The sequence below is a fragment of the Caretta caretta genome, chromosome 1, assembly GCF_965140235.1.
Source record: "Caretta caretta isolate rCarCar2 chromosome 1, rCarCar1.hap1, whole genome shotgun sequence".
Lineage (NCBI taxonomy): Eukaryota > Metazoa > Chordata > Testudines > Cheloniidae > Caretta > Caretta caretta.
In genome coordinates, this window is record NC_134206.1 from 101,409,621 (window position 1) to 101,424,947 (window position 15,327).

Below are 15,327 nucleotides of genomic sequence, written 5' to 3' on the forward strand. Positions count from 1 at the left end.
AGCTCACAAGGAGAAAGAGGAGCAGCACGATAGTGCTGCAAAGCCAGCAGCCCATAGCATTTGCTAGTGCAACCCTGATAGACGCAGAAAGGAAATATACTCATATAGAAGATTGCAGAGTAGCAGCCGTGTTAGTCTGTATTTGCAAAAAGGAGGACTTGTGGCACCTTAGAGACTAACAAATTTATTTGAGCATAAGCTTTCGTGAGCTACCGCTCACTTCATCGGATGCTTCTGCTCAAAGAAATCTGTTAGTCTCTAAGGTACCACAAGTCCTCCTTTTCATATAGGAGAGGAGCTGCTGGCTTAACAATTCCATCAGTTGACCTCTGGGATCTAGGTGGGCATGCAGTCTAGTCCTAAATCATTAGGATTCATTGTGAAGAAGCCACTGGTGAGTGCATCCATATGACTAGACCACATGTTGCTGAAACTCCAGCTCTATGAGAAGAGAATACAACACTGCCCAGAAAAGTTACCACTGGTGCCAGAAACACTGAGCAGGGCATACCTTCCAGAGTACAACACAAATGGCTCTGCAGAACAGGAATTAGAGTCTGTGAACATTCTTTTGCATCTCTGACAGGAAGTTCCAGGCAACTCAACAAAGCACCAAACAGGACAGGGTTTACAGGCATTAAAAGGGTTCATACTGCAGATTGCAAGAAGCAAGTGCCACAGGAGGTTACCTCCCATTACCAGATGAGGGATGAGCTGTGAATGCAAGCCAGAATTTTGTTTAAAGGAAACCAAACAGATTTAAATGCTAATATTAACAGATATATACTCCAGGATAAAGAGGCACCTGATGAGCCAGGCTGAGCATCTAATGGCCTGGAGAAAGGTCAGAACAGACCTATCCACTTTTAATGACAGGAAGTGCATGGTTACAGTAGCTTACTACTTGCATTTCTGGGACTATCTGGAGGACACTCAGGCGACAGCAGCGATCAGGAAACTAAAGGCACATTTTTAAAGATATGTCATGTCTGATGTGCTATACTCAGACAATGGGCACCAGGGCACTGCAGCAGAATTCAAACAATTCAGCACCGCATGGGAATCTGAGCCGGACACCTTCCCCGGGGGCCCCACAAAGCAATGGGAAGGCAGAGTCTGCAGGAAGAGACTGATGGCAAAAAACAAAACAGACAGGAAGGAAGGAACGTGCTGAACCATCACAACACCCCCCCCCGGGACGAGACACGAGCAGGGAGCCGCCCAGCCCCTGGGACACGCAGACCCCGGCGGGGGCCAGAGCGTTTTACAGGCGCGGCGCAGGTGGCAGAGCGGCACGTGACCCTGTGAGCCCTGGCACATGACGTCTTTGAGCCAATCGTGTCCGTCCCGGCGGCTCCCCTCGCGGGGGAGGTTAACTTGGGGAGTCCCGCTTTTTAACGGTGCCAACGGCCCCCGCGCGCCCCCGCTAGCACTCACCCGCCGGCCTGGCTGCCCGCGAAGCTTCTCCCCTGGGCGGAGCGTCCCTCCGCCCGGCTGGTGCCCAATTCCCTGGGCCGCTTCTGGGTCCGGCTTAGCTCAACTCTCAAGGGCGGGGTCTGGGCGAGCTCTGGCCCCACCCCTAAGGCAGCGGAGGGAGGAGCCAGGCGGCGGCACAGGTAGGGGGCGGAGCCAGGAGAGAGGGCGTTGCCGTGGAAACGCCCCCTACTTCCTCCCTTCCAGAGAGTGCGCGTGGAGCTGCGAGCTGGGCCAGGGCCACGTGACGCCATGGGGGGGGGGGGGGAGGAGTGAGGCTCAGCGCGACCTTGCCCGTGGCTGAGGGCCCCGCGCGCAGGGCTTTGCTGATGCTAACGCGTCGAGTCTCCGCCCCCGCGGGCAGCCTGTGAGCCCAGGGGTGAGAGCGCGCGGGTTGCGCGCGGCCTCCGAGCGCCCCTCGCGTCTGGCTGCACGTGGCGCTGCCCTGCAGCCGCCCCGCCCCCCAACGGCGGAGCATCTCAGCGGCGCGGCCGGGGACCAGAGCGCGTGTGATGCTGCATCTGCTGCTTTGCGCCCCTTGGACCCCCACGCAGCCGCCCGCTGCCGGGGGAAGGGGCCCTGAGCCTGGCTGGCTCCTCCTGGCTTAAGCAGCGTCTCCACCTAGCGCTGCCCCACGTGCGAAGAGCGAAACGAGCTTCTAGGCGGAGTAAAGGGGAAGGTTCCTTCGTACACCTGCAGCGGCCCACTGACCTCCTATAGGTTCCCAAAGTGAGACAGGAGCAGAAACAGGCCAGCCTGAAGCCCTTCTCTGCAGCTGTGGCCCCGGAGAGCTCCCCCTCCCGTCCAGCCCACAGGCATCTGAAGCCACCTCGCCGACCTTTTAGCTCCTAGGCGAGCTGGTCTGTTTGGGAAGTAGCTGCCAAAAACTGCAGAGGAGAGGAAGCGCGCACAGCCCTCCAAGGGCAGGGGCTTTGGTGATGTGACAGCCCCACGCTCAGGAGCTGTACGGTTAGAGGGAAATTTTGATCAAGTCAAAGTTTATTTTGATGGGCTCAGTTCCCCAGGAGCAGTACCTGAGGTAGTTCAAGTAGCAGCAAGGGAGAAAACAGCTGTGCCACTCCTCTTCTTCCCATCCCAGGCAGGCAGCATAGGCCCAGCCTCCCCTGCCAACAGTGCTGTGAAGTAATCTTTTTGACCTTGCCTACCTTTTTCTAGCAACCATATACCTCCCGTGTTTCAGCAGTAGCCTAACACCCCACTAGTATTTCTGCAGAAATGCCCATGGGGCAGCAGCCTAAAAGATCAATATTTCAAATGCAGGTACCCACCGGCAGCAGCAGCTGCTTTTGTAAGGGTTTAGATATAACTGAGCATGCCTATGTGATCTGGTCCCTAAGACAAGATAGGGGACACCTAGTTGTAGAATCCAGCTGGACTTTAGGCATGAATTACATGCCAAGCTGCTGAGTGGTGTGAAGATTTAGGTGGTTGCATGCATGCCTACCGACCAAAATGTAGACACCTCAGGGACTTTAATGGTAGAAATTTAGGTGCCTATAAGTTTAAGCAGCAGCTGAACTTAGGCTTGTGAATGTTAGTGGTACCTAAATCCCCCTTGTGAATTTTAACCACAATGAATTAACAATGGCTGGGAAGAGTACATGTGGATAGTGTTATATGATTATTTTTAAAGTTGGAACTAACGTTTGCTGCACTTTCCCCTCCACCCAGGCTGATTGCTCTGTCTTTTTTTTTTTTTTTTAGGCCCCATTTAATCTTAGTGAGACTACTCACAATCATAAAAATTAATCCAGTGTAAATGTTTGCAGGATCAGGGCCTTTGATTGTAAGCACACCAGGTCAGGGACCATGTCTTCTGATGTCATATTTTTCTATAGTGCCTAGCACATTTTGCGTCCTGCTTCAGATAAACACACCACTTATTTAATTACAAGCAAAAATAAAATCTCAGTAGCATGATAGCAAAAATGCAGATTTATTACTGGGCTTTATTACAAATGTTTGTGTCTTTCTTGGTTGAAACTTTGTAAATTGGAATAACTATTTGCAACTCAGATCATTAACAGTACATCAAAAAGAAGAGTTCAGATATCAGCATCAAATTCAAAGCCACGGATTTCAAATTTCTTGTGACCAGATTTCTACAAAACCCCATAATTTAATAAGCCATGAATCATTTCTAATATACCATACACTGACATACCAAACACCTATGCCACAACACGGCAATGCATTTTGCTAACAGTACAATCAATCCTCCAGTACATGAGTCATGCAGCTACAGGTATTTGTGTCTTTAAAAGTAGCAGGTGTACAGTACTTAACCTTTATGCTATAGCAAATTTCATTTGTATTCTCACTTTCATTCCTAGTGGATTATGGTCTTTCATATTACAAAAGATTTGTTAGTAGAGGGCACATTTAAGAGATTCATCTAAAGGACTTTGAAAATACAAGTACTGCTCACTCACTGAAAATGAGGATCATGTTTGAATCAGCAGACGTAGCTATGCTTGTTGGAAACCTGGTATGCACAAAGGAATCAACATCTAAATAAAATATTTAGATGTTTTTAATTCAAACATTTTATTCTTTTAGCAATATGCTACAGTTTAGAGCTTGGAATTCCAAAGGACAGGGTTTTAAACTAAAAAAAAACCCATCAAGAGCTTTACAGATTTACAGTTATCTGCTTGATTACTTTTAAACTAGTGTAAAACTGGACACAATGAAATAAATGACAACTTTACTAAAATACAACATGATCATATATAACTTAGCAATAGGTAATACTAGTTCAGAAAATAAACTCCCCTAGTCTGAACTTGCGATTCTTTTGGGTAGCCAAACCTTTGTATGAACAGTAACCCCATCCCCCCCGTAACAAACCTCCACACAAGACACAACCCCAAACTTTGATTTCTTTCTTCCTTCACTTGTCTTTTACAATCTCATTCCCTCATCCAGTTACTGTTGCCATCTGACCTCCCCAGGTGTACCTGTTGCTCATATCACATTCAGCCTGAGCTCAACAATACTTGTAGGATTCTTGATGCAAGGGACACACACAATAAGGATGTGGACCCATAAAGATGAAACACCAGGAGTTTCAGGAATCCAGACCTCAGGCTCAGGAGACTAGTTGAAGAGGACAGGAAGAGGAGTTAAGTCTGAAGAAACTTTAACCAGTAGGGGATTTCCTTGGAAGGAAAGAACAACTGCACATGAAGATGGAAAATGACTTCGTATCACAGGTATAGTTGGCTGTGTGGGATGCTTTGATATGATTCAAATTCTTCTGAGATTCTTTCATTGTTATAATGAATTGTATGAACTATATGTATCTTAAGAGCCTGATGTTGTAGCATGGGGAGAATATGTACACAAACCAATTAATTTGGCTCGTCATTTTTTATATTAAATAAGGAGGTTTTCATCCTTAGATCACAACTATTTTTTACAGAGGTGCCGAACAAATGTAGTTGGTTCCAATTTTACAGATGCATACAGTATAGCTGGGAGACAGTAAAGCCAACATTTTCAAAAGTTGAGTGCTTCAATTTCACAATGTCCAAACAGACACCTAGGGCTTGATCTTCAGATATACTAAATACAATTGCAGTTAAAATCAACAGGAACAGCAAGTGCTCAGCACATCCCGACAGTCAGGCCGTAAATGAGAAGTTGAACACTCAAAAAATAGAGGCTCTCAAAGTTAGTGGATGCTTTTGAAATGTTTCCACATGTGAGTAAATCAAAATTACAGTGATTAACAGTAGCAGTAGCGTACAGACCCTATGTCTAATCTTGTGCTTTATCCATTGGAGCATGCTGCCTACCTTTGCTCTTTTTTCGTAATTTTGTTTAAATGAGTGAACAGTGAAGTGACCAAGCACTTGTGACCTCACAATCTATTGCTATGGAAATTAATACAATGTAACAAATATAGATTTATGACTTCACTGCATAATCAAATAGGAAAGGATTGATCAGCTGGGCAAGGAGAAATTAGCAATAGTAATATTCTATATTGATATTATCAATTAGCAATAGTGGAAAGAAAAATTATTAAAAAACAAATGGGTCTAAGCTTATAAAATCTCCTTCCTGTGAAACCCCTCTCTTTACATCTTTTTTCTCTTGCAGGCAATATTTTCTACACTGACTCAGGAGTTAGTTACCAGGTGTGGAAAATTAAACATTTTAAAAAGGTAAATTCATAAATACTTTAATAGGCCTAATACATTGAATGAGTTGCATTACTAAGTTGTTTGAGAGCATAAAGTGGAAGATATTTAGTGTTCTTGAAAGATTTAGGGGGTATTTTATATAAACAGAATCTTGTACATTAGTTCTTCAGAAGCCAGTTGAGCTCCGACATACTCTGCTAAAAGTGTACCATTTCTATTAAATTGATATAAGTGATTACCTTTCATTTTTATTGCACTAAATAATTATAAATTAAAACAATGAAGACCAATAAAAAGTTAAGTGATATTAAATAGCCTGAATATAAATCAAGAAGAGATCATGGGGTTGCTACTAGAAGAGTAAATAAACATTTTAAAATACTAAGAGTACAAAATAGGAGGCCCAATCCATCAGAAACTCAGAGTAGGAGGACAAATCAGCATCCCCAGACAAGTGCGTGTAATGGGTTTACTGCATAATGAAATGCAGAGTTTTCGTGCCCTAAGTATAATATTGATCTACTGGATTAATCCAAAACAAACAGTACATGCCAATAAGGATGATCATACATGTGAACTACATGACAAGAATAATAATTTAGAACTCAATTACAACAGACATTGTGAATAAACCAATATGGCTTGTTTTTGTGAAGTCATTTCTTTTGTCTGCTAGAAACTAGTTTCCATAGCAAAATCCTTTTTTTTGGTCTAGAAGCCTATTTAACACAATGCCTTCTACATTTGATGCATATTAGGCTGAGCTGTAGGACAGAATATAAAAATCTATAAAAACTTGCCACTTGTATTTTAGTTCCAAATGTGGCACTCTTTTCCAAGCAAAACATTTAAAAAGTAGAGTACAGTAGATGTAAAACATTTACGTGGTATTCAGAAGGGCAAGATCATGCAATATTCTGTACTATGGCAGACATTTGCCTTACATTTTAAACAGTTTCATATTTAGGTGAGTGGTATATTAAGAATATATCAGAACTGCCTGTACAATATTACCACACAAGTTAGGAAAGTTGCAAATATTGCATGAATCAATTTCTTCCTATGGAAAAAAAAATACAGAATGCAGGAACATGGAGAGAGAGGAGGTCAAATCTCTCAATTCTCACATCCAATAGATTGTTTTTCCACTTTCTTTTTAAAAAGATAAATATTTACAGAAGCAGCAACATTATGTTGAGCTATGTAAATACCAGCACACGAACAGCATTTGACTCCCTCCTCTGTGCTGCTAATTAAAAGTTTAAAGTGGGGCTGTCAAGCAATTAAAAAATTAACCACAATCACATGGTAAATGGTATTTTACTATTATTTAAATATTTTTGGATGTTTTCTACATTTTCAAACACATTGAATTGAATAGAATATATTTGAATTACAACAGAATACAAAGAGTACAGTGCTCACTTTATAGTTATTTTTGATTACAAGTATTTGCACTGTAAAAAACAAAATAGTATTTTTCAATTCACCTAATACAAGTAATCTCTTTATTATGAAAGTTGAACTTACATATGTAGTATTATGTACAAAAATAACTGCATTTAAAAATAAAACCATGTAAAATTTTAGAGTCTACAAGTCCATTCAGTCCTACTTCAGCCAATCGCTCAAACAAACAAGTTTGGTTACAATTTGCAGGAGAAAATGCTGCCCGCTTCTTTTTTACGTCACCTGAAAGTGAGAACAGGCGTTTGTGTGGCACTGTTGTAGCCAGCATCACAAGATATTTACATGCCAGATGCACTAAAGATTCGTATGTCCCTTTATGCTTCAACCACCATTCCAGGGGACATGCATCCATGCTGATGACGGGTTCTGCTTGATAACGGTCCAAAGTAGAGCGGACCGACGCATCTTCGTTTTCATCATCTGAGTCAGATGCCACCAAGAGAAGGTTAATTTTCTTTTTTGATGGTTTGGGTTCTGTAGTTTCCGCATCGGAGTGTTGCTTTTTTAAGACTTCTGAAAACATGTTCCAAACATCGTCCCTCTCAGATTTTGGATGGCACTTCAGATTCTTAAACCTTGGGTCCAGTGCTGTAGCTATTTTTGGAAATCTCACATTGGTACTTTCTTTGCATTTTGTCAAATCTGCTGTGAAAGTGTTCTTAAAACAAACATGTGTTGGGTCATCTGAGACTGCTATAACATGAAATATATGGCAGAATGCAGACAGAACAGAACAGGAGACATACAATTCTCCCCCAAGGAGTTCAGTCACAAATTTAATTAAAAGCTTTTTTTTTTAAAATGAGCATCAGCAGCATCGAAGCACGTCCTCTGGAATGGTGGCCAAAGCATGAAGGGGCATATGAATGTTTAGCATATCTGGCACATAAATACCTTGCAATGCTGGTTACAGAAGTCCCATGCGAAGGCCTGTTCTCACTTTCAGGTGACATTGTAAATAAGAAGCAGGCAGCAGTATCTCCCGTAAATGTAAACAAACTTGTTTGTCTTAGCAATTGGCTCAAGAAGTAGGACTGAGTGGACTTGTAGGCTCTAAAGTTTTAGATTGTTTTGTTTTTGAGTGCAGTTATGTAACACAAATCTACATTTGTAAGTTGCACTTTCATGACAAAGATTGCAGTACAGTACTTGTATGAGGTGATTTGAAAAATACCATTTCTTTTATCGTTTTACAGTGCAAATATTTGTAATAAAAATCATACTATTAAGTGAGCACTGTACACTTTGTATTCTGTGTTATAATAGAAATCAACATATTTGGAAATGTACAAAAATATCCAAAAATATTTAATACATTTCAATTGGTATTCTATTGTTTAACAGAACACCACCATTAATCGCAATTTTTTTGAGTTAATCGTATGAGTTAACTCAAAACCCTAGTTTAAAGTGCAGCATACTCCAAAAGTGGTGCTGTACAAATGTCTCAGTCATTTCCATATAATATTTCTGTGTTTATAAATTAAAAGATGCTTTTTTCCCCTAATTGCCACTTCAGCGAAATCACCCTGAGATCTGAAAGCGAATCTGGATTTCTTATGGTTCATGTGCCAGTAGAAGGGATTCTGCACGTCATTTTCTTTGTGGCTTTGTGCTTGGTTCATCCCTGATGCAGGAACTCCAAGTTGCAACTTCCTGAACCAGTGGGAGTTGCTATGCCCAAGAAGATAAGAATTAACCCGGGGCATAGGGTTGACTGTGTTTGCCCCACCATCCTGCCACAAGAGTTAAGACAATTTTAATGGCTGCTAGGGGAGTCCTGCCAGCAGAGGCTGACTGGGAAAAGGCTGCATCAGTGCACCTCCTGTACCACGGCCACACTCACTCCTTAGCCAGTGCTGCCCACTTGTACCACTACATTGTTCTGGGAAGACTTTCTGTCCCTGGGGTCCTTCCACCTTGACCGAGTGCACCATCACATAGGGCTGATAACCCTATGCTTGTCAAATTGTGGCCTCATTTACACCTTTGCCAACCCCATTGCTGTCAACGGGTTTGCACAGGCACAAACTTAGTCAGAATTTGGACCTACAATTGTAATGATTAACCATTCTGTTGATGTGCTATATAGACTGGAATCCACTTCACTCTCTGAAGTGAATATCTATGACTCTGCATACGTGTAAGGGATCCCATTTTCAAGTAGGACAGTGCCATTTCTTCAGAGTCACTTTCTCCATTTTAGTATTCTACACTGATACTAAAAGTCAGATGAATGAGTCAACTGCATATGAAAATAAACTTTCTATTTACTTATAGTGTTGTGAAATAGTGTTGTGAAACTCCACACTACATTAAATTTCACATACACTGACATGGGTATTTAATGGGCTTTAAAAACAGTTAAAGATTTCAAAAAACAAAAACAGAAAAGAACATTCTTGAGCTGAAATTTTAGAATCTACAGTTGAGTCAACTGAAAAAAAAAAAGATACATTTCCAATGTAAGACCAAATCAAGCATTTGAGTGTGCATTAGTGGTGCTGTAACTATTATTTTTAAAACTCTGTGACTGAATCCCTTAAATGGTTAAAAGTAGCCCTGTAACATTAAAGGTATACAGCATGCGCTGACAGCCTAAAAAGAAACATCAGACATTGCCTTTCTTTTGCAATTGTTCCAGTTTTCTTTTTAAGAGGCTGTAGTTTTCCTTGGTCCCGGGTGCAGCAGGGTCAAGCTTCAGAGAGACTTCATAGTGTTTCTTGGCTAAGTCAAGATTTCCCCAGCGATGGTAAAGCACAGCTGAAACAGCAATGAGTAGTTTTCATTAGCAGTATTGTTGAATAATGTGCAAATTGCCAATCGCTTGGAAAACAACATTAAAGCATTTGTTTCCAATAAAGTGGTTTTTTTTGCTGGTTAGTGGCACAGTAGTAGTTTGTTCTTCTGCCAGCTGCAGGAGCAGAGCTTGGGGAAAGAACCAGCCATGGAATGATGGAGGAATGAAATATGTTGTAGCCATAAATTACTGTATTTATATGAGCTCATAAAGATTTACAAGCATAGTTCAAATGAATCAATTTGCAGCCACTGAAGTTCTGCCATCTCTGGACTACTACGTTCAACCTATCTGATCTATCATACCATGTGACAGCTTTTAGTTTTTGATGCCCCATTTCCTTGATGGCTTTCTAGAAATTAATCAGAACAGAAATCCACCCAGCAGGAACAGTCTCAAAACTTCTTTTTATACACAGTAAACATAAGGGAACAAACAGCACATTTGATAAAAGTTTGCTCTTGAGGAGTTAGAAAGGTTCTTACCCAAATTACCATGATAACTGGCTGCATTTGGATTGGCTTTAATTGCCTTGAGGAACAAAGCTTCAGATTCCTGAATAATTTGGAAGAAGATGTCAACAGTATAGGTTACTCATGTAGTACACAAAATGCAAGTGCACCCAAGCACCACAAAGACTTCACAAATTGTATTAGAGTTGTAGCCATATTTTTTCTTCTATACAATACATTACCTCCCCACAATGTTATATAGAACACTGTCTGAACTTGTTGCTCTTTGGTGGCTGCAGCCTCCACTAAATATAAACTACACAAGCACCAACATATCACAGGCTTCTACTATTATAGCAGGCAACTAGCAGTACCCACTATGGTTAAGTTTGCAAAGCAGTGTACGTTTTAATCAAATTTCCCAATATTCCTAATGTTTCAAAATATTCACCTTTTAGGTAGAAGTTTTCCCTGCTTGTTATTGGCCCAAGATAATGTTCTATTTTGTACTGTTTTTAAGTTTTCAGCAAAAGCTTTTGCCTTTAAGTTACAGACTAACATGGCTGTTACTCTGAAACCTGTCATTCTTCCCACTGTTCTAAAAATTAACCACTTCTTAATTTTATTAACACACAGTTACAGTAAACACATCTGAAGCTGAGGTCTGAATATAATCCACATTGAGGAACAGTACCTCTACTTTAAAATATAAAAACTACAAATCACTGAAAAAAAAATCACTACATCTGCAAGTGTCCTCTGAATATTCCCACTTGTGGGATGTGCCCGCAGCACTGATGACATCTGGGAACCTTTTAGAAAAGCAAAGGCCTCTCATGGCACCAAATGTTCAGAGCCAAGATTATAAGAATCTGGTCAGTTTCTTAACCACTTCAAGTTTTGTCTTCCCCATGCTAGCTGCCAGTGTAGAGATCTTTGTTCTGTGTCCAGAGAATCCTTGTTAAAAATCATCATGGTTAAAAAAAAAAAGTTAAGTTCAGGTATTTTAGAAGGGTAATTTTAGGTAGTTTCTGTGCTGCTGTACATTTTAGATTCTTGGACAGTCTCTAGCTCAGTTCCCAGGCAAAAGACGTAGAGAGAAAAGGCCAGCTGTAAGTGGTACGTTTTGTGTTCCTTGAGTCTGCGGGTGTAGGTAAGTGCGGACAGACAGACATGCTAGCTCCGCTCAAGTTGGAGCATTCAACATAGCAGCGTAGCTGCCGCAGCATGGGCACTAGTTTGGGAAAGCTGCAAGAGTATAATCCCGCCCAACCCCCTGGGTATGTATTTGGCAGCTCGCCCAAGGCACCGCCTGGGCTATCTCAGCCACATTGCTATTTTTTGGTGCTAGCTTGAGCAGAGCTAGCACGTATGTCTAAGTCTACCCACGCTGGGAATTGTACTTTCCAGCTGTTGTGTAGGCATACCCTAATGCACAGTTAAAGTCCAGTGCACCTCAGGAAAGGCCACTACTTCCTAGATGATTGTCTGGTGTATGAGGCCTTGACATCTTAGGCCCAAAAACCAAATACAGGCTGTCCTGTGAGAAAAGTTTTATAAACCACAGCCATGAAGGCCTACTCTATCCTTACATGGGAACAAGCTACTGAACCATGCATCTGAATTCTCTCAAGTGGGGAAAACAGGCCTTTGGTGGCAGGATTGGCATCTCCATCTGTCTCCAAGTTCATTACACATACACACACAGCAAAATCCTCCAAACAAACTTGCCCTAACAGCAGAAGCAGGAAAAAAGTTAAAGATTAATAAAGTCACACTTCCCACAATGTTGGAATCTTGCTGCAATCTTTGCTGCATTATCCAATATGCTGGAAATTCTAAGATTTTAGTTAAAAAGTAGACTTCTACTTTTTCCATTGTGAAGATACAGCCATCAGAGTGCACAGATAAGCTGCTGCCCAGTTAACCCAGTCTTTCAATAAATTGTCATCAGCCACACAGTAGGAGCAACAAACACAGGAACTCACTCCTCCTCTATCCAAGTATTATAGAGTACAGTTATTGTGCATGGTGTTCTCCAGAAAACTTAATAAAACACGTTTGCAGCTGACTCCCATTACCATATGCCTTCTGGCACATACTTATTGAAAAGATTTTATTGCCATTGCTTTGCTCAGCAGTTAGTCGACGAGCATCAGATGATTAAAGGCAGTTTGAAGAATATCCCATTGCATTAAATAAACATTTCAGTACACTGGGCAATATTTCAGTTGGTCTGGACAGCCAAATCTTTAAATTTAATGTTGTCAGGATACTTGCAGCACTGTGTGTAGCAAAGGCTTTGAAAAAAGCATGTTGCATATTCCATCTGCTGCCAGAGTTGCAGCACAAAACGAGTTTGTTTTTACCTCAAATATGGAGACCCACTGAATTAGCCAATAGGGCTAACATCTTGTATTTCTAGAACAAAAACACTGTGGATAAACATATAATATACACACAGTTTCAAAGCATTAGAGAGCTTCCGAGATCTGTAGTTGCTTTGTTCATTTCAAAAAGGAAGGGAAACTAATTTGCTAAAACCAGGTCTCAATTAAGAAGTTCCATCTTTTGTATGCTTAGGAGTTACATTTCTGTAAGTCATCCGTTCTGGAAAAATGCATAGTGAATTTGAAACTACAGGGAACATTGCTGCAGTCATATTGAAAGAAAACCTAGCTTTCAAGCTGGCAAGACATTTCCAAATCAATAGACTGCTTCAAAAGGAATATGGATTGAAAAAACAAGCTTAGTGTGCTTCAAGGGCAGAACTGACACCTTAGCAATCCTTATGCAGACACATTATTTATGAGAATATCTATCCATTAAGTGCTGGAAGCCATATCATCATTTAATCTTTCTCCCCAACACAAATTTCACTCAACATGTCTAGGCACTTGACACATTCTAATCTTGAATCTTTTCCCTAGAAGAGATCTCGGAGATTCATCCCTTTTTCTCTGTCCTTACAGCTAGAACTCTTGTCGAGGCTCTCATCATCTCCCATGTAACCTACTGATCCCTAGCCTTCCTGATGCCTACATTCCTCCCCTCCAGTCCATACAGAACGTAGCTGCTAAGATCATTTTCCTTCCCTATTGAACAAACCTCATCAGTCCCTTCTTTGAATCTCTCCATTTGCTATCCCCTGCTACACCACATCAAGTTCAAGTTGCCTGTTAGTGCCTTTTAAGGCCCTACATAACTCCACACTTCCCCACTGATCATACTGAGCTTCTCATCACATTCTCTCCCACTACCACTTTCTGGTTCCCTCCCCTCCACTAACAATGCTAATCTCAGAGCCCCATTTTCTCCCACAACCATCTCTGTAATTTCTTCCATACTACCCCACTCCAAACAGAATGACTTTCCTGAGCTGGTCATCAAAGCAACTCCCCTCTTTTCTTTTAAGTCCTCTCTGAAAGTGCATTTCTCCTGTGACAACTACAGCAAACTTGATAGCTTAGATACATGGCTCGGTTTCATCATCCTGGAAAAGGGCAAGAAAATGGAGATAAATATCACCTGACACTGTAATCGGTGAAAAAAAATATATATATATTTCTATCCTGAAAGGTCTAGAGGTCATAAATGCTTCTCATTCAAGATATATTCAGGATGTTACTTCAGTGCTATATTATTGCTACAAATCAAAGGATCTTAGTGGAGCAAACATTTTTTATATGAGGAATTCAAAAAGCTTCCAGATTATACATCTCTTCCTGTCACTTATATTGCAGATGATGAGGATGAATACAGAGGCAGTGAGGACAACTACAGTTATTCACAGTAGGTGGCTTATTCTTGGTAAGTGATTCCACAAAATAAGACTAACTTTTGGCTCATTAACAAGCAAACATAACTCAAACCCTTTGTGACACATATGTAGAGCTGTGTGCCACTGCTGATCCATTTACAAAACACTCCACAGATGCATGAGTTGACTTTGATAGCTTGCTCCTAAACTACCCATTACAGAAAATGAGACCAAATGGAAAAGTTAATTGCATTTTTTCCTTGCTGCCCTTCCATTATGTAGTCTCCTGTTAATGTGCGTTTTATTTCTCCTTCATGCTGTAGGAATCGTGGCAAATACTGATGAGAATATGTAATCAAGAGACTGATTCTCATTACATGCGGCAGTCAATTACTTTTCAGAAACAAATGTCTAACACTTACCAGATGAATTGTGTTTACCCCCTTATTTGCAGAAGTTTTCCTTATGTCCAAGTACAAGGACTGGTTGGTTCTTTCGGTCCTGTCCTATCTACAGACTTAAATTCATTATCTGGCTCTCTTTCAAAGTACACACCACAGTGATTGGATGCCCCCAAGTATTTACAGATTTATTCTCATGACACAATGGGTGTTAAGGAATTATCTTTATTTTACATTTGGGAAACTGAGGCACAGAGAGATTAAGTATCTTGCCCAATGTCTCACAGGAGTTCTGTGGCAGTGTGTCACTGAACCCTGAACTGCTGAGTCACAGTCCAGTGCCTTCCTCCCACAGATTTCACTTTTAAATGCAAACATTCAGATCACTTCCCCCTTTACATACCTTATATTTCTGTGATTTTCCCAGTACGTTTGCCAAAGAAAACATAAGAGAATGATCATTAGGTATCAGTTCCAGGGCCTCTCTTCCAACTGCTTCGGCTTGTGCTAAATTCCCTGGGAGCCCATAGCGTGACGAAGGAGAGAAGGGAAAGAAAAGATAACTTTTAACATAGCTAATATTTTAGCTACTTCCACACTGTGAGCATATGTATACTGTATTATAAATAAGGCGATGATTCTGTCACAGAGGCCACGGATTCCGTGACTTTCTGGGACCTCCGGGACTTCTTCTGGGGCAGGACTGGAGCAGCTGCCATTCCCAGGGCCGCCGGAACAGCAGTCCCTGGCCACCAGAGCAGCAGCTGGGGTGGGATGGGGTTGGGTTGGGTCAGCCCTC

At 41.5% G+C, this 15,327-nt stretch overlaps 2 protein-coding genes across 4 annotated transcripts in view; both read right to left on the reverse strand.

Annotated features, from left to right (window-relative positions):
• GGACT (gamma-glutamylamine cyclotransferase) overlaps positions 1 to 1,729 on the reverse strand; it is a 38,698-nt gene extending 36,969 nt beyond the window's left edge. Inside the window, exon 1 of the mRNA XM_048854342.2 lies at positions 1,438 to 1,729. The gene's annotated coding sequence lies outside the window, so the exon portion shown is untranslated. The remainder of the gene's footprint in view (positions 1 to 1,437) is intronic.
• Positions 1,730 to 7,448: 5,719 nt separating this feature from the next.
• Positions 7,449 to 15,327, reverse strand: part of TMTC4 (transmembrane O-mannosyltransferase targeting cadherins 4) — a 57,774-nt gene continuing 49,895 nt past the window's right edge. For all 3 annotated transcript variants that reach the window (XM_048854385.2, XM_048854376.2, XM_048854367.2), the window contains 3 exons: positions 14,932 to 15,044; positions 10,401 to 10,470; positions 7,449 to 9,878 (listed from right to left, as the gene is read on the reverse strand). In XM_048854385.2, the coding sequence (XP_048710342.2) occupies positions 9,727 to 9,878; positions 10,401 to 10,470; positions 14,932 to 15,044 (335 nt within the window). In that variant the 3' untranslated portion in view covers positions 7,449 to 9,726. The remainder of the gene's footprint in view (positions 9,879 to 10,400; positions 10,471 to 14,931; positions 15,045 to 15,327) is intronic.